General features: G+C 41.1%; 3 protein-coding genes across 17 annotated transcripts; 2 read left to right on the top strand and 1 right to left on the bottom strand.

The window, feature by feature from the left end:
• The first annotated feature begins 992 nt into the window (after window positions 1–992).
• On the top strand, window positions 993–2,512 carry LOC107268777 (UPF0454 protein C12orf49 homolog). Its single transcript, XM_015741867.2, has 4 exons — window positions 993–1,399; window positions 1,464–1,679; window positions 1,739–1,954; window positions 2,028–2,512. The coding sequence occupies exons 1-4, from the start codon at window positions 1,292–1,294 to the stop codon at window positions 2,439–2,441; spliced, it is 954 nt and encodes a 317-aa protein (XP_015597353.1). The 5' UTR covers window positions 993–1,291; the 3' UTR covers window positions 2,442–2,512.
• Window positions 2,114–20,769, bottom strand: LOC107268778 (phytanoyl-CoA dioxygenase, peroxisomal). 15 transcript variants are annotated; one of them, XM_025086042.1, is made up of 9 exons: window positions 20,381–20,769; window positions 20,223–20,324; window positions 19,101–19,952; window positions 5,652–5,876; window positions 5,047–5,561; window positions 3,512–3,655; window positions 3,174–3,410; window positions 2,680–3,118; window positions 2,114–2,603 (listed from the first exon to the last, which is right to left on the bottom strand). In XM_025086042.1, the coding sequence occupies exons 6-9, from the start codon at window positions 3,643–3,645 to the stop codon at window positions 2,460–2,462; spliced, it is 954 nt and encodes a 317-aa protein (XP_024941810.1). In that variant the 5' UTR covers window positions 3,646–3,655; window positions 5,047–5,561; window positions 5,652–5,876; window positions 19,101–19,952; window positions 20,223–20,324; window positions 20,381–20,769; the 3' UTR covers window positions 2,114–2,459. The 15 variants fall into 15 exon arrangements, with proteins under 15 accessions (XP_024941810.1, XP_024941803.1, XP_024941804.1 ...); XM_025086035.1 differs by lacking the exons at window positions 19,101–19,952; window positions 20,223–20,324; window positions 20,381–20,769 and adding exons at window positions 6,658–10,053; window positions 10,147–10,884; window positions 10,985–11,124; XM_025086036.1 differs by lacking the exons at window positions 19,101–19,952; window positions 20,223–20,324; window positions 20,381–20,769 and adding exons at window positions 6,632–10,053; window positions 10,147–10,884; window positions 10,985–11,124.
• On the top strand, window positions 3,802–18,621 carry LOC107268717. The gene is made up of 18 exons (XM_025086086.1): window positions 3,802–4,132; window positions 9,810–10,033; window positions 10,113–10,309; window positions 10,386–10,833; window positions 10,940–11,188; window positions 11,282–11,516; window positions 11,584–11,850; window positions 11,926–12,331; window positions 14,385–14,450; window positions 15,644–15,913; window positions 16,064–16,303; window positions 16,362–16,585; window positions 16,668–16,860; window positions 16,939–17,139; window positions 17,207–17,456; window positions 17,537–17,730; window positions 17,806–18,046; window positions 18,161–18,621. Exons 2-18 carry the CDS (start codon window positions 9,935–9,937, stop codon window positions 18,422–18,424), a joined length of 4,044 nt encoding a protein of 1,347 aa, XP_024941854.1. The 5' UTR covers window positions 3,802–4,132; window positions 9,810–9,934; the 3' UTR covers window positions 18,425–18,621.
• Window positions 20,770–20,831: the final 62 nt, after the last annotated feature.

A 20,831-nucleotide genomic window follows, 5' to 3' on the forward strand; every position in this document is an offset into this window, starting at 1 on the left:
TTTTTCAGACGCTTATATTAAAATGTAGCTGCATTTTGATGAAAACAAATCCCGCTGCTTCTTGAAGTTCTACGTTTTAGATTATATATGTATTTGTCTAGTCAAGGAAGTTAGTAATAGAATAATTCTACGCAGCCATTTTCAATCTCTGTATAGCATTATATACTATACCGTATTCTACGTATGTATCTCTATCAATTCTGGCAGTATTAAAGATTTACGTAAACATTCTCAAGTACTGCCTATCCCTTTACATGGTGAAATTGCCTATAGGGAATTCTTGAATATCCTCAGGAGTATTTAAAGACGAAGTCGTTTCTTTATCCTGCTTGTAATCCTCAGTGTCAGGACATTCGGTAGTGGAGAACGTAAAAGACTCGCTTATTTCTCGTACTTCGGCATTCTTCTCGGTTGAAGATGCATCGATTACTTCAAACGATTCTGTTTCCACTAACGTTGAAGATTTTTCCATAGTTCCTAACATCGAAGAATCTTCCAAAGCTTCTAATGTAGTAAGTATTTCCAAAGTTTCTAAATTTGCGGCTGTCCCAGAAGTCTTTATTGTCATAGACTTTTCGGAAGTTGTAAATACATCGATTGAATCGATATATTGTAATTCACGCTCAAGATTTATTATTTTATTTTCAAAAGGAAGTAAATTTCCTGATCTACGACTAATATTTTCTGCTTTACTACTTCTTTTACCAAGGTGTGTTGCTGACCAGGACACTACCGCTATTACCAACACGAACATTACTACTAACACTACCCACTGTTGAATGACTAAAGGCATGATGATGATATCGTCATTTAATGCGCCCTCGCGATACTTTTTCTCTGGTATTTCCTCGACAAAGTTCTGTATTATTTGTCGTTGTTAAGACTCTGTCGGTTTTACGTGCATCTTTTGTTCATGTAGCCTAGAGACATCTAGCTGCCATAACGTGCAACATGTTCAGACGGTCTTTCCTCCGTTTACTTGCCTGACATCGGAATGCTGTTGAAATATATACAGACGCCCGTAACCTCAGCGACTGATAAAGTGTTTTACTCATTAAGAAAGTAGTTCCATCCTAATAGGCGTAACGAATTTGTTTTACAAAGGATAAACACCCTTGAATTTCATAGAGTAATCGCTGTCTTGAGGTTTTTTTTTTATTGGTATATTCAAACAGGAATTGGAGTTGATATGGCTCTGATAGAGTTTACTCTTTCGTTTCTCTCGAACGCGAATTTTTAAAAGGATTTCTAGACTCGCTCAAGGCGACAGTGCTACTCCCACGGTATTGCTATGCCTGGCTGGCTAAGCTTGGTCAGGCTGCTGAGAAGACGTTTGGTTTTAGGATTGATCTTTGCTCTTTCACTGACTTATTGTGCCTTGAGTTTGTTTCATCATGAGGTAATTATTTGCTTGTAAGTTGTTGGTCTCTTGCAATTATGTGCATAATCGTTTTGTTCTTCAGAGAAAGGGCATCTTTATCGAGTCCAATGGAGATGATAGTATTATCAATGATGACATGAATGGGGATGACGATGTCTTTCAATCCTCTGGGAAGCCATTCCTCTGGCAGATGCAAATTATTAATGACGAGTCTAATGACAATTCCTTGGATATGGCTACATTATTGAATTCTAATGGGAGCGAGATTTTTACTGGAACCTGTCGAAACTCTGTACAGGTACATGCACTGTACAGACAAGCTTAATTGTGTTCGTAAACATTTTGTGTCTTTATTAGGGCAAAGCTCTGATTGTTGACGAACGTGGTTTGGTATGTGCAAGACAGGAAGTCTTACCATCAGGGTGCTGCAGTTCAGAGCAAGAACAAAATTCATTGGATGGTGAACCTAGACCCACTATCAAGAGAGAAAGATACAGCTGTGAGAGTTGCAATGCCCAAGGATGTTGTGCTGTTTACGAGTACTGTGTATCTTGTTGCCTTCAGCCTGGCAAGGTAACGATTCCTTTGCAATTCTACATACTTTAATCCTACATCGCATTTACAGAAAGAGTATTTATTTCCAAAGATAAAAGGACGGAGAGACCGAGAAGCCGACCCCGAGCATACTCGTACCAATAATAAAAAAAATCGCCGTGTGGAGGATACCATAAAGCATCGTTTGCGAAACCTGGACCGTTTCCAAGTATGCCTCGCGACCTGTCGCACTTCGAGTGCCTCTGTTCGTCACGAGAATACCTACAAGGATCCGCATTCCAAGCACTGCTACAATTTACAATCCTCAGGAACTGGTTATCACCAACGCAATCGACGTGATTTAATTATAATGAATAATAAGGACGACAACCCCGACGTTGCCGTCACATCCTCTTCTACCGTGTCGTTACTTAAACCCTTCTGTCAAAATCCTCGTCCCGAAATCCCAACGTTCTTGTATCAGAGATATATTTTATTTGAGAGTAAAAATACTACGAAAAGGTAAAACAAAAATACCAGATAGTCACAGGAGGGATCGAATGCCTCGGACAAGCGTCGACTTGTACCGCCAAACGTCACTATAATTAATCGAAGTTATTTCTGGGAACCGACGGCGCACTACTTCCATAACCTCTACGTCTACAGGTTCTTGAACGGTACCCTTGACCTAAAATTATCAATAATTATTTGTTCATTCATTATCACATTTATAAACAGCGTCTCCACTTTTCGGTATCATTTACTTCTATATAAGAGGACTCAGCAGCTGCGTAATGACAGGAAATAGCCTTTCTGGTACGTGTGGAAGTATTCACACCGGAACCGTGAACAAGAAGAGGATGAAGGAATATAGTGTCACCTGGTAGCATCTCAGCATTTATCCAGGGCATGGTCGACACGGGGAGGTCCTTTGAAAATGAAAAGAATACAGGATTCCCCAAGAATAATAATAATACGAACAAGCACGTCCCTACCTGTATACCGTAGTAAAACTTATTCGCTGATCCAGCCTTAGTATCAGCTGGATAAAAATGAGGCAATAACGGATTAGTTTTATGCGAACCAGGACTAACGTAAAGACAGCCATTTAGCACGTCGCAGGGTTCTATAGCAGTCCAGGCAGCCACAATCTTGTTTATTGGTCGAAAAGGAAAGTAATATAAATCCTGATGTGGTGGATGTCTAGGAAAGAAGAATTCTAATCATCCACACACTGGCCCTTCTATTTCTAACTTACCTAGAGCTTCCAGAGCCAACGTCAGGAGGTTTAGCTATGAGCATACTATGCATAGCCATTATATTCCCACCAGTAAATGACTCCACTATATCCAGGAGTTCCTTACACTCTATATACTTCTGGAAGACTTCATCGTAGTTCAAATCCTGAATCTTGTTCACCACCCCACGATCGGAAACGTCCTTCATAACAATAATTTCTCCTCGTGGATGTTTACCGGATGCAATGTCATCAAATCTGAAAAATTTCATAATTTATTCTCTGACAGTTGCCGTACGCATTCTATTTTGAAGAGAAATCATAGAAAAAGAAAAAGACCCATCTGCATGATATTTTACCTTTGACTACATTCCTTCAAAATATCCAATGCTATCAGACGTGGTATCACCAGGTATCCATTATCCTCGTAGAAGATTTTCTGATTGATACTCAGTCGTCCTGTATCCCTGGTCAAGGTGATCTTCGAAGACATCCTTTATAAACTGAAACAGAGATACATCAGATAATAGAGATTTTCATGATTCCTGTGACAATAGCGTATCATGAAATTTTTATTCAGGTAAAGGGGGAAGGGGGGCGTGCGCGCGTCGCTTTTGCGTCGCGGCGCATCGGCGTCGGTTTCTCGTTGACAGCAGCACGTGGCACCGAAAAGGAGATACACGGACATTGCCGGTTGCCCGGTCAAACGGCGACGTTACTCGATACTCGGCGCGGGTTGCTTGGACAATTTTTTCATTAAACTTTGACATTTGCTTAAGACTAATTGAACCAAGCGTCCAACGTTATACAAACTCATAACTCGCAGATTAAAAATTTAAAAAAAAACTTTTATAATAGTTTTGAAATTTCGTACGTGCATCATCACTATACTCTGCTATGTGTCTATACAGATCTTTGAAAAATTTTCAAAGGAATTAAAAGTCATCGCTCATCAGGAGCGACCATGAAATCGGCACTGGGTAAGTCCAACCACACGCAACTTTACGACATAACAATTATAAAAATTCAAAGCACGTATTACAAAGCTGCGATAACATTTGCATCAATGTTTTCCTATATTTTCTTTATTTGGCAACAATAAAAGTGTATTATCAGCAACGAACGACAAATACGTAGAATATTCATTCGTACATAGAGAAACGAGTTTGCATGGTTCAGCTAGACAAGAATCGATCTCCATCCTGTTAATACTTGAAAAGTATAAGGTCTACGACCTTCCCCAATGAGGCAACGCGGAAAATACATTTTCTTTTAGCCGGTCAACTTTGAAAATTCACTCCACAGAATGAGGTAAATGTACTATCAAAAGCACTGTGCGCTCACATACAGGCATATGGATATTCCTCGGCATTCAAAACTGACCCCAAGCTTCTATCGAACTCACCCCAAAGACTCGTGATCACGCATAGCTTAGACCCTTTCGTACAACGGAGGGTCTAGATATTTCTATCCCTTCAAAAGGGTTAAGTGACTGCAGTGTCTGTCTCAACCTGACAAAATACCACATCGGGGATCCATGAAAACAAGATCCACCCATACGTAATATATACGTTTGCAAATGTACACTAGGCTGGGGACTGCCGAGGCTCGAGATACGAATAACTTTTTAGTGCTATCCGCAAAGCCACCTGTCTTTTATCCCAGTGGAAGAAAAGAAAATCTAACAAAAGCCTCCGCAACGTCCAGTTGTGGTCTTCGCTATTGCCAGCTTTAAGCCAATCGAAAATAAACTCTTGCCTATGACTTCCCCGTAGTCTCTTCGAAGTGCGGAAGAGGGGGAAGAGAATGAAGATGAAAACGAAAAAATGTGAAAAAAAATATCTGTGTCGCCTAGCTTCGAGCTAGATAGTCTCTCACTGCGGAATACACGTACCCGGTAAAAAGAACTCCACTTGGCCAGACAGTCGGGCACCAAGCACGGGAGATACATATATCCATGTACAGTAGTTATATATCTGGAATATATATAAATATACATATATACGCATAATATATCTACGTACATACATGAACGTTAAAGGGAGACAAGTAAGCGCGATATCGCAAGGAACGTTGGCGTCGCGACGACTTAAACTTTTCGCACTGGCGGTATCTCAAGTTCCATCGGCAAGATGGCTTCTGTAAACGAAAATGAAGCTCCCTAAAGTTACATAACAATATATACTCCATACGCTCCGACCACGATTGGCCGTTATCAGGAATAGGGGCTCCTTAACTTCTGCCGGAACTACTGTGGTCAAAGGATCCCATTTGGATGGGTTTTTCACAAAGTGTAACGGCCCCTATTATATCCTCTGTTCTGTTCGTGCTCGCTCATTTTGACTTGATATTATCTTCGTTGGAAGATTCCCAACCCCCTGTCTTCTTCTGTCCGTAGTCTCTTCCGACCTGACACATAAATACTTGATCATTTTCATTATAAGTAATCCCGTGGGAGGCAATGGCGTTGGCCATTTTTAAGTGCTCTCTCGCACGCACCTGTTTACTGGTCACGCACTGTTAGAGGATAACATGCTGTCCTACGTTAGTGTATCACATTATAGGGACACAACGCGTGTTATCATGGAGTAACGAGACCGTGATTCTATCGACTTCTGAATTTGGCTGTTTTCGTTTTCTATTTTTTTTCTTTCTTCCACTCTTCGGGAGCGGATGGGTGGCTCTTCGCTTCTGTTATACACGGGCAAATTGCCTATGGCGAATCTGGAAAAAAATGGTTGGACTCGTAAATATTATCGGGGAGAAGAGAAGGGGGTGGGCGGGGGTCCAATCAATTGATTTTTCACCGTACCCTTCATCTCGTATTCCGTTTATAGAAATAGGATAACGAGAGCTTCTCTCTCTCTCTAATCCGAGTGAAGTGCTGATAAGATAAAAAGGATATTCTTCTTATCAATCGTCGAAAAATGATATTCCACGGAACTTAAATTTACATATGGATAAGGTAAAGACATTGGCATCGTATAAGGTACGTACTCCTATGGGGGTGTAACAATTGCGGATCGTAAAATCGAAGGTCATCCCCGATCGATTTCCGTTATCGAATAAATGGGCAATGGGCAGTGGCATGGCACGGACAAGAGGAATAACGAAATCTGACCTCGAACAGGCTGAAGAATGTATTTTCGTGTTTCAATCGGGTCTTCGATAAATCGAGAAAGTTTAATAAATATTTATTGGAAAAGAACAGGCGTCATTTGCCGATGGTGAAAAAGTTCTTAATAACTAGGACGTTCCGGAACGACGCGCAGGGACTGTATGAAATTTACTTGAATGTCCATTGAAAGTTTTGATATTGCCACTTTGATAGTAATAAAGTGATCGATAAAAGAAACGAAGGGATGCCGGGAGCTCTTAGCAAAATGAGAAAGCTAAATACCGATGTCCATTGGTTAGGTTAGGAACGCGAGGACGAGGGATAATAATTAGCGTAAAAAAGGAAAAAATTACGACATTACATATTATATAGGTAAGCAACGGTTACTTGGCGATTTGACGAAAGTAGGCCATGTTGTAGGAATCGATATGTCAGTCCAGTTTCAATTCTGTATGGGATCAATACCGTTCGGTGTACAAACGTCTCCGTGCCGTCGAAGGGCATACCGAACGAAATCCAGAAGACTTTTAACGTTTCGACTGTGACGACGGTAGCTGCCGTCACGGGTGGCGCGAAGAAGCAGTCGACGAGATGAAGAAAATCGAAAAAGAATTAAGGAGAATAAAAAGAATTTGTACTCGGAGACGGAAAGATAACGAATTCCCGTTAATTTTCACGGATCACGAGTAAATTTCAGCAGCACTTTCGATCCTTGACGCGTCGTTCAATTTGCGACCAATTGTCGCTGCAGTCGTATTTTATATCGTCCCTTTTTCTCTAGTGGTAAACTTTTACATACTTATCATTTCCATGGACGATTTACCTTCAGAGTTCCTCAGCTTATTTGAGATTGAACGAACCTCCTGTTGCTCGACGTTCTGAGAGATGACTGCTTTTGATACACGACATAAATGCTGGATATTATTTGATTTTTGAGGAGTTGACGTAAAAAAATGTTCCCTCTCAAGATAGTACAGTCTTTCTATTTCTTTGATTTTTTTTTCTCTTACTTTATTGGTCCAAATGTACGGTGTACAGTCCTTTACAGCAATGACGTTCCACCGGATTAATGGTAAACAGAGATTATTCCACCTGGTGATGGTTTCTTTACTCGATTTTCTATTCCGAGCGGATATTGACGCTTAAGCGGAAATAGAAATGAAAAGAGCTTACCTGGAGGAGCCCACGAATGAAATAGTGAAAAGGGGATAATAATTGGTTAATTATAAGACCTTGGTGTCTTTATGCTATAGTGAGAAACCATCTTCTCCGGGGATTAGGGCACAGGGAGTCTTTCTGAGAAGCCCAGCCAGCTTGGGGTCAAGTTCATCAAGAGGTTGAAAGGGCTGGGACTCTACTAGGAAAGTAACCCCTCCTGAAAGGATGGCAGAACGGAACTTTGGTCAAGAGAAGTGGAACGGAATAGGATTTGATGAGGGATACACGTATATAGGATAGAATGGGGGTCGAGGAAAGTATAGAGAAATGGAGAAAAGTCCTTTTTACGAGGACGCTGCGAATGGCTTGGTAAAAATGGAAGGAGTCTAATCCTGAAGGATGGCGTGCAAGGAGGATGGGAGGGGTGGAAGAGGAAAGTAGCATATAAAAAATAGCATGATGGATTCTTATGGACTCGTAAGGATCTATGGACACGTGGAGAATGTTACGTTAATATATCTATAGAGATTTATATAGATTTATTGGGACAAGGTAGGTTAGGTTTATCAGCTATCAAGTCTTGTGTTCTTGTCTCGTTATTTGCACCGACATTATCGGAATTGCCTTTTACCTAGTTGTATCTGGATATAGCTGCGATGTTTTACTTATACTTTATGCTTCTTTTCTCTTTCTCTCTTTTTTCCATCAAGATAACATGTGTGTTTAATAGACAATTTTCAAATTATATATATGTAAATGTTTATATTTGTTAAGCGCGCAAATGATGCCATGACATTTATCTGGTCATATGTATATTTGCAAGTTCAGGCTTAAATTCAGGACATATGGTAAAGGCCGTCTATTTTTGTGAATACTCCGCCGGTTGGGCGTCCCGAGACGGCAATAAGGGAGACAGTTTAGGGGCGAGCGAAGAAAAAGGTAAAGAACATAAAGTGGAGGAGAACAAACACTCAAGGAATCTCTCAGAGAGTAGCAAGTTTCTTGTGTACAGGTGAAAGACTTCAGAGTTGATCTTGGATTTTACCGGAGTAACTTAAAATTAAGAAAATCGAATGAATAATAAAATGCTCGCTGATCTGAATTCGATACGGATTGATCCGAAATGAGTCTATTTACGTGTTAAGGATGGCGAATCCTTTTTAAAGAACCTCGAGGAGACGTCGCTCTATATTATTCACGATAATCCTGGATAAGTCGGTATATCTGTACTTGGCTAAATGTCAGGTCTAAAAGGGAAACAAGAGTTTTTATCAGCATCCAGAAAGCATCTTTAATTAAAATTCCTTATTGAGAAGCTGCCCGATGGTAGCTAATCATTCGCAATTTCACGAGAGAACGTGACTGAACGGCTTTCGAAAGGAATTTCAATTCGATCTCATGGGGTGTACTAACTAACGTATAAACATAAGTTCACAACGTGAAGCGATCGGGAAAATGTGATTAAAAAAAAAGGAGAACAAACATCGAGTCCCTTGGTTTTAAAAAATCGCCAAAAGTCAAAGTCACAGGAAGTTGTCAGGTGCCACGAAGCACTTCCGGGTTCGCTAAGAGCCCGTCGCTCACCGAGTGAGAAATGTTTGCGGAAGAGCCGCCATTGTTGTTTCTATTTAAAATTATCGTCTCATAACCATGGAACTGTCTTGTTCTTACAAATACAACCTGAGTAGATAACACGCAGATATTATATTATATATATATATATATATATTATATTATATTATATATTTTTTATTAGTTGTTCGTACGAAATGATTCCGCTTTTTAAAGAATTTTTCCGAATGGCACGTCACCCTGTACACCTAACTTTTTTAACCTAACTCACCGAGAGGATCGATAGAACGATAGGCATAAGTCCACAGGCAAGAATCTATCTAGGACTATATCCCTGTCGTCAATTCCCATCGATGTGGGATCGGTAGCATGACCAAGGGAACGTAACATATGTATACACTAATGCCATAGGTGCATAGTACGGTAAATGGATATGTAATACAACAATGCAGAGCTTTCATCCGAACCGTAAAGTACAGGACGTTTGAATGTATCGACAGGTAGAATATCGGTAACCACTAATGGTCCATAATGGAGACAACCACGTACATAGTAGCGTAACGAAATTATTGGATTCTCGAAGCAAGACATTGTCTCCACGAGGACGTAATTCGTTCACGGACGCAGGGTACTCGATGTCTGATGGAGTATCGAGCGAATTGCACAGAGGTTCATACGCGTATAAGCTGATTATATACATCCTGGAGAACTTGAGGAAGACCGTACTCTTGGAGAAGGATGGTTGCATCGGTTCTTCCACTCGAGGTATCGTCACTAGTCAGACACCGTCTTTCTATCACGTCCTGCAGATCCTGCCAAAGCGACTGGCAACTTGTGGCCAAAGGTCGTTGGGCTCCTGGAAGATGGAAATAGGGTCAGGTGAATCTACATTGTCAGGGAGATACGAGAGTGATACCAGTTGGGAAACGGAGGAATGGGCCCTTGGGCCTTTGGAGTCCCACTTGTCCTCGTATCAGCTCTTGGCCTTCTGCTCAATGCGTACGTCCTTCTCGTCGTGGGACTTACGAAGCAGGTAGTACTTGGTGTCCGAGACTGTTTGGTTTTGTAATTTTGAAATTAATTAAATTCATATTTAACCATAATTATGTCAGACTCAACAACAACAGACTACAAATACTGTCTTACTGATACATCTCGGTGCCGTGGAAGCTGCTGTTTGTCTGGTCTTACTTGTGTTTACCACGGGAGGTTGGAACGTGGCGGGGACGTCCTGCGTCCTTCATGGTTTTCTACTTGCTTTACTCCACCCCGTTGCACTCTGGACCGTAACGGGTTTGAATTGCGATAGGTAAGGAGCCTGTTAGGATTGATGAATATTATTCATGAGTTTATTATTAATGGGTTTCCTTTGGGGATGAGATTAGGTACTACGCCATTGCTGCTCCTTTGCATTACGCCGCCCTAGTCTCGCCAAGACGAGTGGCCGTAGGTCTGGCAGCTTCGTGGACTGGTGCCCTACTACTCTGCCTGCCACCGTTTTCCGGCCTGGTACCACCGTACGCTTATAGTCCAGGTCTAGGTTGCTGTGCTCCCGACTTTGGAAACGGTGCCTGGGGCTCGGCCGCTGCTTGGTACGGGGCAGTTTATGCCTTCCTCGGCCTCGGCCTCCCAGCCGTTCTCGTCACGGTATGCAACCTTCGTGTCCTCGGCATAGCACGCTATCACCGTCATCGGATCGCCAGTGCCATCTACGAGGTCACCCTAAGCGCACAAGTGACCATCACGCATCAACGTAACCCCTTCTCATTCGTGCCGACCGTGACTGCACCCTCGGCTGGGGGACCACCACGTTTTCACAGTGCAGCCACTACGGTTGGTGGACCTTCTTCTTCTTTCCAGGAAGCATTTTCTCATCAGGATCATCTTGGAGATGGAAAAGGAAAGTATCAACGTTGATAAGAATATCTTTGTTTTTCAGGTTATGCAACTCGTTGGTTCTTTGTATCTTCTGTATTTTCCTTACTGTGGTATGATTGTCTGGGAAGCTTGTGGGGCTGGTAGTCAACCGCATTTACAGGTTCATCCAAAATTTGCCTCAGTGGCGTCCCTCCTCCTTGCTTGCTCTCCTCCGGTTAATGGACTTCTTTACGGATTGAAGTCTCGAACCCTGAGAAGGTCCGTGCAGAATTATTGGAGAAAAAAGGCCACCAAGTCTGAGTTGCAGCAGGTACCCTATCCCCCTGACCTTTTAATCATGTCTCCTGGCCACTATGGTAGATTCTGAATATCATTGGTTTCCAATTATCAATTATTTATCCAGGAAATCCAGGCACGAACGCCCAGTGTAGCTGGCTCTCGACGTCCTTCGGGAAGTGGTGCTCCGTTCCTCCCGTTTCCTCCTCTCCAGAGGAGACTCAGCGAAGCACTCATTTCCTTTGCTTCCTACAGATCAGGGAACAATTTTGAGAGTAGAAATATTAGAAACACTTTTTATCGCAATAGACTGCAGCCAGCCGCTTCGTGTAACACTTTGAGAGTTCCTACCAGTGAATCAGGTAATTTTAATAGAGATCAAGCTCGTCACAGAGTCGACATATTACGCTTCTTGTAATTCCTATTCAGGTGAAACCGGAAGACTCGTTAGGTCCAGTGCGAGTGCAGCGAGTCTCATGGGCGCACATTATCAAAGCGAGGTTAACGGTGAAAACGCAACTACTAACTTTGATACCAACCTTAGATCAAAATGCGATGTAAAATCTAGTGAAACTCCAAAAAGAAGTCCTCGTATTTTAATTACCAGAGCGTACAGTGAAGAAAGTCGAGGTGGCGGCAGTCCACTCTTACGGAAACCATTCGGATCCAATGTCACGGCTGCTGCACCATTTGAAAGTTAGTCACACTTAGAGTCTAGAGTTTAATTATATTTTATTCCTGGTCGATCAAAGTTTCCATTTGCTTGCAAAGAGCGAAGATGGAGGCATCGAAGTACTGGAAGCGACAGTAGTACCGGAAGTAGCGAAGGTGGAATCTGGACGACAGGAGTCGCACCAAAAATCGCTAAGACTAATGTCAGGAGCTCCACGGAAATATGGCCAATGGGTCGGCGATTTACCAAAGTCAAGACTCTCGAGGAAGGCGCGATCTTCGCAGCTGTCAGACCGAATAACAACAGTGAGAGCAGCGACACCACCGATACAACGGCAACAACCGTTACTACCACCTCAACGCTCTTGACAAGGCCTCTACAGGAGGTAAGTGGACGTGTTTCAAATTTTGAGAATGCTTTTGAAAAATTATCGAACCCCTTCGAATACCTTTTGCGAGTAGGAGAGACAAAAGGAGGAGAATCTCGATTCTCTGAGGGAAATTGAAAAAGATACAGAAAGGGAGGATAGCGAGAGTGAAGGAAGCTGGTGCAGTCCGGACGAGGATGACAAGGAAGACGACGACGATGACGACGACGATGACGTTATTGAAACTTTCGAAAGTGACAACAAGGATAAGACAAAGAATCGCCAAAAGCAAAAGGACAAATCGAAAAATGTTCATAACGTCCGTATGGAAGACAGTGAAAGAGTCGCTCAACTTAGGCCTCTACTGACGTCTTCGTCGTAGTTAATAAAATAAAAAAGAAGGATAAGTACTACCGACAGAAATGCACACGGGGAACGGACGGGAGGAAAATAAAAAATTTGTTTTTATTCATATCCCATAAAAACAAAAAGATATGCGCCATCTTCGTCAATCCAGCCACTCATTAGGTCAACCAAAAATTCTGTGCTTAAAAGAAGAAAAAAAAAAAAGATAAAACAGGCAGAACGACATATCCCAATATATATTTTTATACTTCCTCTACCCCGACGTGATCTGCCTGACGTGCGAGTGACAGACCATTCAGACTGCCAATAGGAATCTTGAAAGGACGATTACTTATAGAATCGCATAACAGCAATACATAATGTACCCTATGTACTTCTCTTCATGACGTTCCCTTTCGCACCGATCCCTAGACTCGTCTAATATGCGTACGTTATTTAAACACGCGACCAAGGGTACGTGTGTAATTAGGCCTCCTACAATTAGACTCGAATAATTATCGACTTCTCGAAAAACGACTGGAGGTTATTTTAAATGTGCTAAAAACGTATAAACCAGGTGTGCAGAAGTTAGTGAATTATTAGATGATAGCAGTTGGAATCAACATTGATATTCTCTCGTAAGTTAAGTTACGAGTAAACGAAAATTCTGTAACGTCAAGTGTGTGTATATTTGCGATGTTGATAGTTAATGGTGCTCCTTAGAAAGAGCATGATCCAATCTTTAAGTAGGATTGCGCTCAGACTGTCCATTCCCTTGAATATATATAATATACATATATACGTCTCATTCCTGTGGATCGGTACGAAGTAACATACGTATGTACACGAAGATTCTGTCCATTTTGTTTTCTGAGTATAAAAAAAAAATTAGAAGAACAATCGCTGTCCATATACTAATACGTAGGATATTAAAAAAAAATAATTTATCAAAAATAGGGAAACAAGGTAAAACGTCAAATTATTCGAGAATATCACGAAAAAAAAGGGGGGAAAAAAAAACGACTACACTATTTTTCGTGCGTAGCAAAGCGTGAAGTATAATGTACGCGCACGTAAATGTTGATGTAATAATTATGCAATTTAAAGAGTGTCAGTGTTTAGAAGCATATAAAAACGTATGAGTGTGCAAAAATAAAAGACGAGCGTTATTCGCGCATTAAATTTCGATTTGGTCATATGACAATGCATCCCTGTCATCTGTCAATAATATTTAAGAGAACTGTCATCGATTTTATTATCATTATTTTCTACCCACCTGTTAATCTGTAAACACTGTACGCACTGTACATATATGTACTGCCACTCCCTACAAAATGCCATGCCTTCTTTAAGGCCCTGATTACATCGAACTTGTCCCAGAGTCTCCGAACGATTGGGATTTACGTGCGCCGCACACAAAAGTCAACTCCCTAGACGCAACGCTCAGCCTTTCACGAGGATTGGAGCCTATAGACGGCCGAGAATGAGTTACGTAAAAATAAAGTCTGCCTACCGTTTCGTATCTGTATGAGAGAAATGATGGTCTATTGGGAACAAGAGGAAGAGGCTTGTGGTGTGTCCTACACAGTCCTGCCAAAACAACATTCGTCAGCAGGTTATACTTAATAGCAGCGCGAGTAGCACTGGCACATACAGCCCATCGTAACCTATACAGTAGAAAAGATTGTGACGCCTCTTAGAAACATTGTTCAAACGTACCAAGCAGATCGACAAGGTTCAGCAATATTTCTGAACCGCATCGGAATATTTCGTGCAGTATATACAGGTGGTTGAATTCTTGTGAAGAATTTAATAGGAATTTTATCTTTCCTACGATCAAAACAGTGTCTGGCATCAGAGTCAACCGAAAATGCCGTACGAATTTGACTTCGAGAGAAACCATCACGAAAGGTAAGCCTGATTTATGAATGCGTTCATCGCGTTGGCAGAACTGAACCGCAGTACCTTTATTAAACTTATTATATTTAACATTAGCATTGTATGGATAACGTGGAGAACGTGGTACGTTTAACGTGACCAGTTTCTAAGGAAAGGGGTACCCGGTTATGATTTCGCGTAGCAGTATGTACGTCTTTGTCTAGCGCGTGTTAATACACATAGATCTGTCTCTCTCGCACTCGCGATAGACATAGGAAACGTGGAAAAATCTTACTCCTCCAACGACCATGTACTTTAAATGCCGTTTCACATATCCTACATATTCATCTATGATTCAATGTTGTTGGAACGCAATCGCATTAAGTGACCTTCCAACAGTTAATCATTTTTCTACCTATACAACTGCTAGTTGATCATAATTGACAGTGACACGAGTTTGGTCTCTCCCTTCACAGTCACTTTATAACTTGCAATATACTGACTAAGCACTCTTCTTGCCAGTCGCCACTAGCGACTGGTAAGTTCCAGAACACATCTTGTCATCAATATTCTTATCAGTCTGTTTATCCATTAAATAGTTAAATTATTACTATAGCGTTACTTGGCTTCTGTATATGTCGTAAAACTTGGGTGGTAAATACAGTGTGCTATACTGTCTTGTGTTTAGCTGAAATTGCACATTCGAGTCAGTTCTTGTGAACGGAACCGGAAGTTGGGAGGAGTGGAATGATGCCGTGGCAGGAAACGGAAGAGGAAACCCATGAGAATCCTTTGTCCCATTCTTCATTGACCTTTTTGGATCGACGGTAATTAAAACCTGAGGAATTGTCTGGGGCCGTGACTATTTGATCTAAAAAAAAAAAAATTGTTATACTCCGCTGTCTAATGAAATTTCGATAAATGTTGTTGGCAACTAAATTGAAAAAGGTACCCCTTGAAAGCTTTTTTACGATGTACGGCACTGGAGGCACTGCGCATACTCCAATCGATTTTACACGACATTTGGTTGAACGTGATCTCTGGGTCACTCGGTTCGTGTTTGGCCTGTGGAAAATCTTTGAAATTCCTCGGGCAGGATTCTCCTTCGTGGGAAAGACTTTCTGTGACATGCAGCTGGATATCTGGTGGCAAGATGACGTATTGTGAAAATTGGTCCACGTTACGGATACCTTTAATGTACTGGGAGAACTCTGAGGAAATTCGTGACAGTCCTCGTGGAAGGTCTGCCGTGTTATGGAATCTTGGAGTTGCAGTACCGTCATCTCCGGGAGGAATATATCTCATAGAAGAAAAATTCGGTCTTCCTCAAGTATGAGCGAAAATTCCATGAAAAATTCCATCTGCGGAAAACAGTGCTGTTGTTTGCGCTACGGGGTAACGAAACCTGAGTCACAATATCAGTCCTGGAGGTTTTGGCACGTGGTCAGGCGCGGTAGGATCAAGGTGTCAGCCTTTGAAGATGCTTCCATCGAAAAGTGAGCCTAACTTGGGATCATCCGATGGTCTTGATACTCCATTCTTGATAGTCGTAGCTTGTAGTCAGTGATCGACAGTCAGGAAAGAGCTTGCTTACGTATGCCAGTAGTGCTTCTGAAAATTGCATAGGATGAACGATAACGTTTTAGGCGGCAAGTTCGAAAGAGAATTTTCATTCTGGTTATGCTGGTCGCCGCTGTATTGATCCTTGCGACGATCCTAGGCGTCACTCTCAGTGGAAGTAGTTCAAGTCTTCAAGAGACTGCCGAGGCCGATTCTTTGATTCCACCTGATCCGCTGGAAGCTCCACCGCCATCCTGGAGCCGATTGAGACAGTTCAAACGAGGCGCAGTCTGTGCTGATGGTGCTCCATGTGCTCTTATTGGCAAGTACGTGTATCCTGGTGAAATCCCAGATTCTGAATTATAAGTAATTTTATTCATTCAGATCGATACTTGATCGCAATGGATCAGCTGTGGATGCTACGTTGGCCGCCATGATTTGCAATGGTTTAATAAATATGCAAAGCATGGGATTCGGAGGGGGATTCCTAATGACAATTTACGAGCGTGCAGCACAGAAGGCCATTGTTCTTAATGCCAGGGATTGTGCACCTCAGGCTGCCAGGACCAACATGTACGAAAAGGAAGACAAGGATGCTTCGAAAGTCGGTAAGAAGAAATTTTCGGTATCGACAAGTCAATAATTACTTGAAAAAGGTGAATAGACTTTTCGTATAGAAGCTCGTTTCAGGTGCCCTGGCCAGTGGTGTTCCTGGTGAATTAGCAGGATACTGGGAAGCCCATCGAAGATTTGGCAAGTTACCATGGTCAGAAATTTTTCAGCCAAGTATTGAACTTTGTGAAACTGGATACAATTTGACTCAAATTCAGTACGATGGATTATTAGCTAATAAAAATAGCATCCATAGAGATCCTACGCTGAAGTGAGTAAAACGACAGATTATATATTTTCATAAAATATCCAAAAAAATTCATAGCTGACATTTATTTTTCTTTTTTAGAAAATGGTTCGTGGATCCAGAGACTAATGAATTCAAGAAAGCAGGCTCTGTCATAAGACCCGAGGAACTTTGTAGGACTATGAAAATAATAGCAAGAAAGAGTGCAGGAGAGCTATACAATGGAACATTGGGTAAAACATTGGTCGAGGACCTGAAACAACGCGGTGGTATTATCACTATGAAAGATTTAAACGATTACAGGTAATTAGCGAAAGTTAAAATTGACCTGACAAAGTAATTCAACCTAACGGAATGACTTGAACTTCAGAGCAAAATGGGAAGATCCGGTTGAAACAAAATTATCAAACGGAGAACAAGTGTTCACGGCAGGCTTACCCGGCAGTGGAGCCTTGCTCGCGTTCGCTCTGAACGTTTTAGATGAATTCAAATTCTCAGCGAACAGCCTGGCTGATGTCAACAGTACCGTCACGACCTATCACCGAATTATAGAGACATTCAAATACGCCTACGCCTTCCGAAACAGCTTGGGCGATCAAGATTTCGTTAACCTGACGGACGTACGTTTCAACCGAATTAATTCCTCCGTACGATTTCGTCCAGTTAAATATCAATCGTATCTTGACTCTTCCTTCCTTAGATACTCGGGAATTTGACGTCGAAAGACTACGCAAGGTCCATCAGAGAGAAAATAAATGACAACAGAACCTGGAATGATCCTGGTCATTACGGCGCCTCTACAGCTGGTGATTTCGGTGATCACGGAACAGCACATATCTCTGTCTTAGCACCAAACGGCGACGCTGTTTCCGTCACCAGCACAATAAATATCTAGTAAATATATTCTCGGAATATATAAAGTATTCTGAATGACTCGAATGAAATTAATTCATTAAAATCTTAATGAAGCTTTGGCAGTGGAATCGTCAGCCAGAGCACAGGAATCCTCATGAACAGTGGAATGGATGACTTCGGTATTCCATCTCGTTACAGTTACTTCGGTTTACCACCAAGTCCAAATAATTATATTCAACCTGGAAAGCGAGCTCTTTCGTCCATGGCACCAACTATCCTGGTCGAGAATAACGGTGAGGTTAGGATGGTAATCGGTGCTGCCGGAGGTACCAAAATTACGACTGCTCTAGCCTATGTAAGTAATTCCAGATCCTGGTACGATATTTACCTTCTGAACACGATCCTTCGTCCTCCTCTTTTACGTGTATTTCCTTTCCTTTTCTTTATCCTCGTTCCGTATTCTTTTCAGACGATAGCCAGACAACTCTGGATGAATAATACGATCAAGCAGGCTGTCGATGCTGCCAGGATTCATCATCAGTTGTTCCCCATGAAGATCATTTATGAATTCGGTGTGCCAGCACAGGTGATCGATGGTCTCAAGAAACTGGGTCATCAAACTGCTCGATATAGAAATCGTGGTAGTGTCGTTTGTGTGCTTGTTCAACAGAATGGTACTGTTTATGCAAATGCCGATTTCAGAAAAGGTGGTGACGTTTACGGCATCGACTGAGCATAAACTTCTAGGAGCCTCCATATTGTTCTTCTTCTAAACATTCTTATCGCAAAAGATGTTTTGACTTTTCACCAGACGTCAGACACCCAGCGCACCAAATTCTCATATTTGATTAGATAATATCAAGTTATTAACGTGAAGCAATAGATACAGCATTGTGTAATTTTCGTAGGAAATATAAAATTCACATCTGACACGTGAGTAATTAATGAGTGATAAATATTGATTTTTATTGCCTGCTCATACTGCGCCATCCAATGAGTCATTCATTATTTTCGAAATAAATTCCTATAGGCTGATTAATACTTTTCAACCAAATAAGAAACATTAATTGAAACATTTAATAAGCGCAATGAAATTTTCTATAAAAATATATTTTATAGGTTATACCTGTAAAGGTAGGCGGGGAGAGCACAAGCTCTTATTCGAGTTTTAAATTAACTTCAATTTCTCGTCTATTCGTCATTTCCTTATTTTCGCTAAATGTTGTTTCACTGTATGCACTTAAAAATGTAGGAATAACGATACGGTTCACGAGACGTCAGCATTTCAGTCGCATAAAAATGAGACATCGCAAAAAAATATGATATCGTGTTTCATAAATTGACAATTTATCAAAGATCGACACAGTTTTCGTGTTAGGTTATGAAAGAGGAATGAAAATAAATAATACTTGCGTTATCGTGTAGTTGGTGCAGATATGATCCAAGAGAGATAAACACGATCGAGATTATTCCTCGCCAGAAGCTAAATATCAACTATGGCAGACCAGCCCAAGATCTGAGAAACTTACTGACGAAAGGATGCACGTAAACTGCATAGTATAGTACTTGCAGTAAATACTTTTACAATGCTATACTAAAGGCTGTTGTGTATAAGTAGTGTACATATACTCCTTCAGGCCACAACCGTATTAGTAAGATAAAGGTGAATAGTTGCCGTATAAGGAGACATGTGCCTACGCGTCGAAATACTAACGGGATATATTAACAAGATATAGCAACAAACAAGAATAATTTCCAAGACTCGACAGACTAGTTCCATACACAATCAGTACAGACATAACATCATTCTATGGTTACAATCTTCGTGCAACAGTGTTGTTGATGTTACTGTACATAGAGATATTAATATACATACATATGTAATTCGTTTAAAGAAAGGAATGAGCGGATGATATAATTAAATCACAAGATGATCAAAGTACTTTGTCAGTGTTAAATCATGGCACGAAATGGGATTTGCAAATACTTTTTGTATCTACTATACGTATCTGACTCTCCTGAAACGGTCATCAATACAAAACGGCAACGTAATTAAATTTATGTTACCTTGGAGACTCACACTGCTGAATATTCACTGTACGAAATTGACTTTGAGTGCGAGGACGGGAAATTCTTGACACTGATAGGATGCAGAGGTCCGACGATCTGTACGTCAGCTTTTTTTTACTTGTGTAGGCCGTTTCAAAATTTACTGTACGTGTTTCACACGTTATTTTGTCTCTTTTTTTCTCATCGAGCATCTAAAAAAAAAACGCAAATTAGGTAATTGTTACTGTAAGTTTTAGGGCACAACGAGGTTTTGAATACATATTTGAACGAGTTTGGGTAAATTCAAAATTCACAGCATTTCTAATATTTGTTCTGATATGTGGAATTAAACTAATCCCATGAAATAAGAACGAGAAGAAATTTCACAATCTATGTTAATCGTTCTTGGATAATTGCGCATAATCATGGATTGCCGGCAGAAGAACCATCTGGAATATTCAATACTCCAGAATATTCCATACCTTCTAGTATTTTATACTCCGGTATTTTGGATTATTTGATATGTCATATGCATATGTGTCTTCAAAATAGCGACGCTTCAAGAAATGTTATCTTCTTCAAGCCTGAAACAGTTTGACATATTGACTTTATGAAAGCTGGAAAAATAACTAAAGCTTACATTTTACCACGTCAGCGATTCTCAATACATTCGTGTAATGTTTCAGTACAAGTTCTTTTAATTTCTAGTAAAGAAGGATACAAATACATATAAACAGTCTCCTAGACTAGATAGGGTTAAAATAGAAAGGAGATCGTTCTGGGAGTACTGCATGTCTTTATGTACAATCATTTGCACTTCTGACAATGCCGTGTCCCAAAATGATAGCGGATAGAAACTCGATAGATACCGAGCTCACAGAATCCCCACCATTCCCTCTTGCGCCTTGAACGTGTCACACCCAGAGTCACACCATATCCCGTACCAGTCATCAGTAAAATGAAGAAAACAACAAGCCATATATGTATTACCGGTCTTCAGCACATTTTCAGAGAGGTCGGAAAGAGTATCTGCGTCTCCATTGCGCATGTGTATCCCCACTATTCTTTTTAATAATGTTGCCAAACATACC

The sequence above is a fragment of the Cephus cinctus genome, unplaced genomic scaffold (assembly GCF_000341935.2).
Source record: "Cephus cinctus unplaced genomic scaffold, Ccin1 Ccin1_scaffold0581, whole genome shotgun sequence".
NCBI classification, from domain to species: domain Eukaryota; kingdom Metazoa; phylum Arthropoda; class Insecta; order Hymenoptera; family Cephidae; genus Cephus; species Cephus cinctus.

What these genes read in the sequence shown, in the direction of transcription:
- LOC107268778 (XM_025086044.1), bottom strand. Translation starts at nt 3,645, where the DNA reads ATGTCTTCGAAGATCACCTTGACCAGGGATACAGGACGACTGAGTATC. An exon ending in TTGAAGGAATGTAGTCAAAG is followed by an intron (nt 3,411 to 3,511) that starts GTAAAATATCAT and finishes GAAATTTTTCAG; the next exon opens with ATTTGATGACATTGCATCCG. An exon ending in CTGAGTCCTCTTATATAGAA is followed by an intron (nt 2,604 to 2,679) that starts GTAAATGATACC and finishes TGATAATTTTAG; the next exon opens with GTCAAGGGTACCGTTCAAGA.
- LOC107268717 (XM_025086086.1), top strand. Translation starts at nt 9,935, where the DNA reads ATGGGCCCTTGGGCCTTTGGAGTCCCACTTGTCCTCGTATCAGCTCTT. An exon ending in AGTTCCTACCAGTGAATCAG is followed by an intron (nt 11,517 to 11,583) that starts GTAATTTTAATA and finishes ATTCCTATTCAG; the next exon opens with GTGAAACCGGAAGACTCGTT. An exon ending in GAGAGAAACCATCACGAAAG is followed by an intron (nt 14,451 to 15,643) that starts GTAAGCCTGATT and finishes AGGAAATTCGTG; the next exon opens with ACAGTCCTCGTGGAAGGTCT.
- LOC107268777 (XM_015741867.2), top strand. Translation starts at nt 1,292, where the DNA reads ATGCCTGGCTGGCTAAGCTTGGTCAGGCTGCTGAGAAGACGTTTGGTT. An exon ending in TGAGTTTGTTTCATCATGAG is followed by an intron (nt 1,400 to 1,463) that starts GTAATTATTTGC and finishes TTTGTTCTTCAG; the next exon opens with AGAAAGGGCATCTTTATCGA. An exon ending in CCTGTCGAAACTCTGTACAG is followed by an intron (nt 1,680 to 1,738) that starts GTACATGCACTG and finishes TGTCTTTATTAG; the next exon opens with GGCAAAGCTCTGATTGTTGA.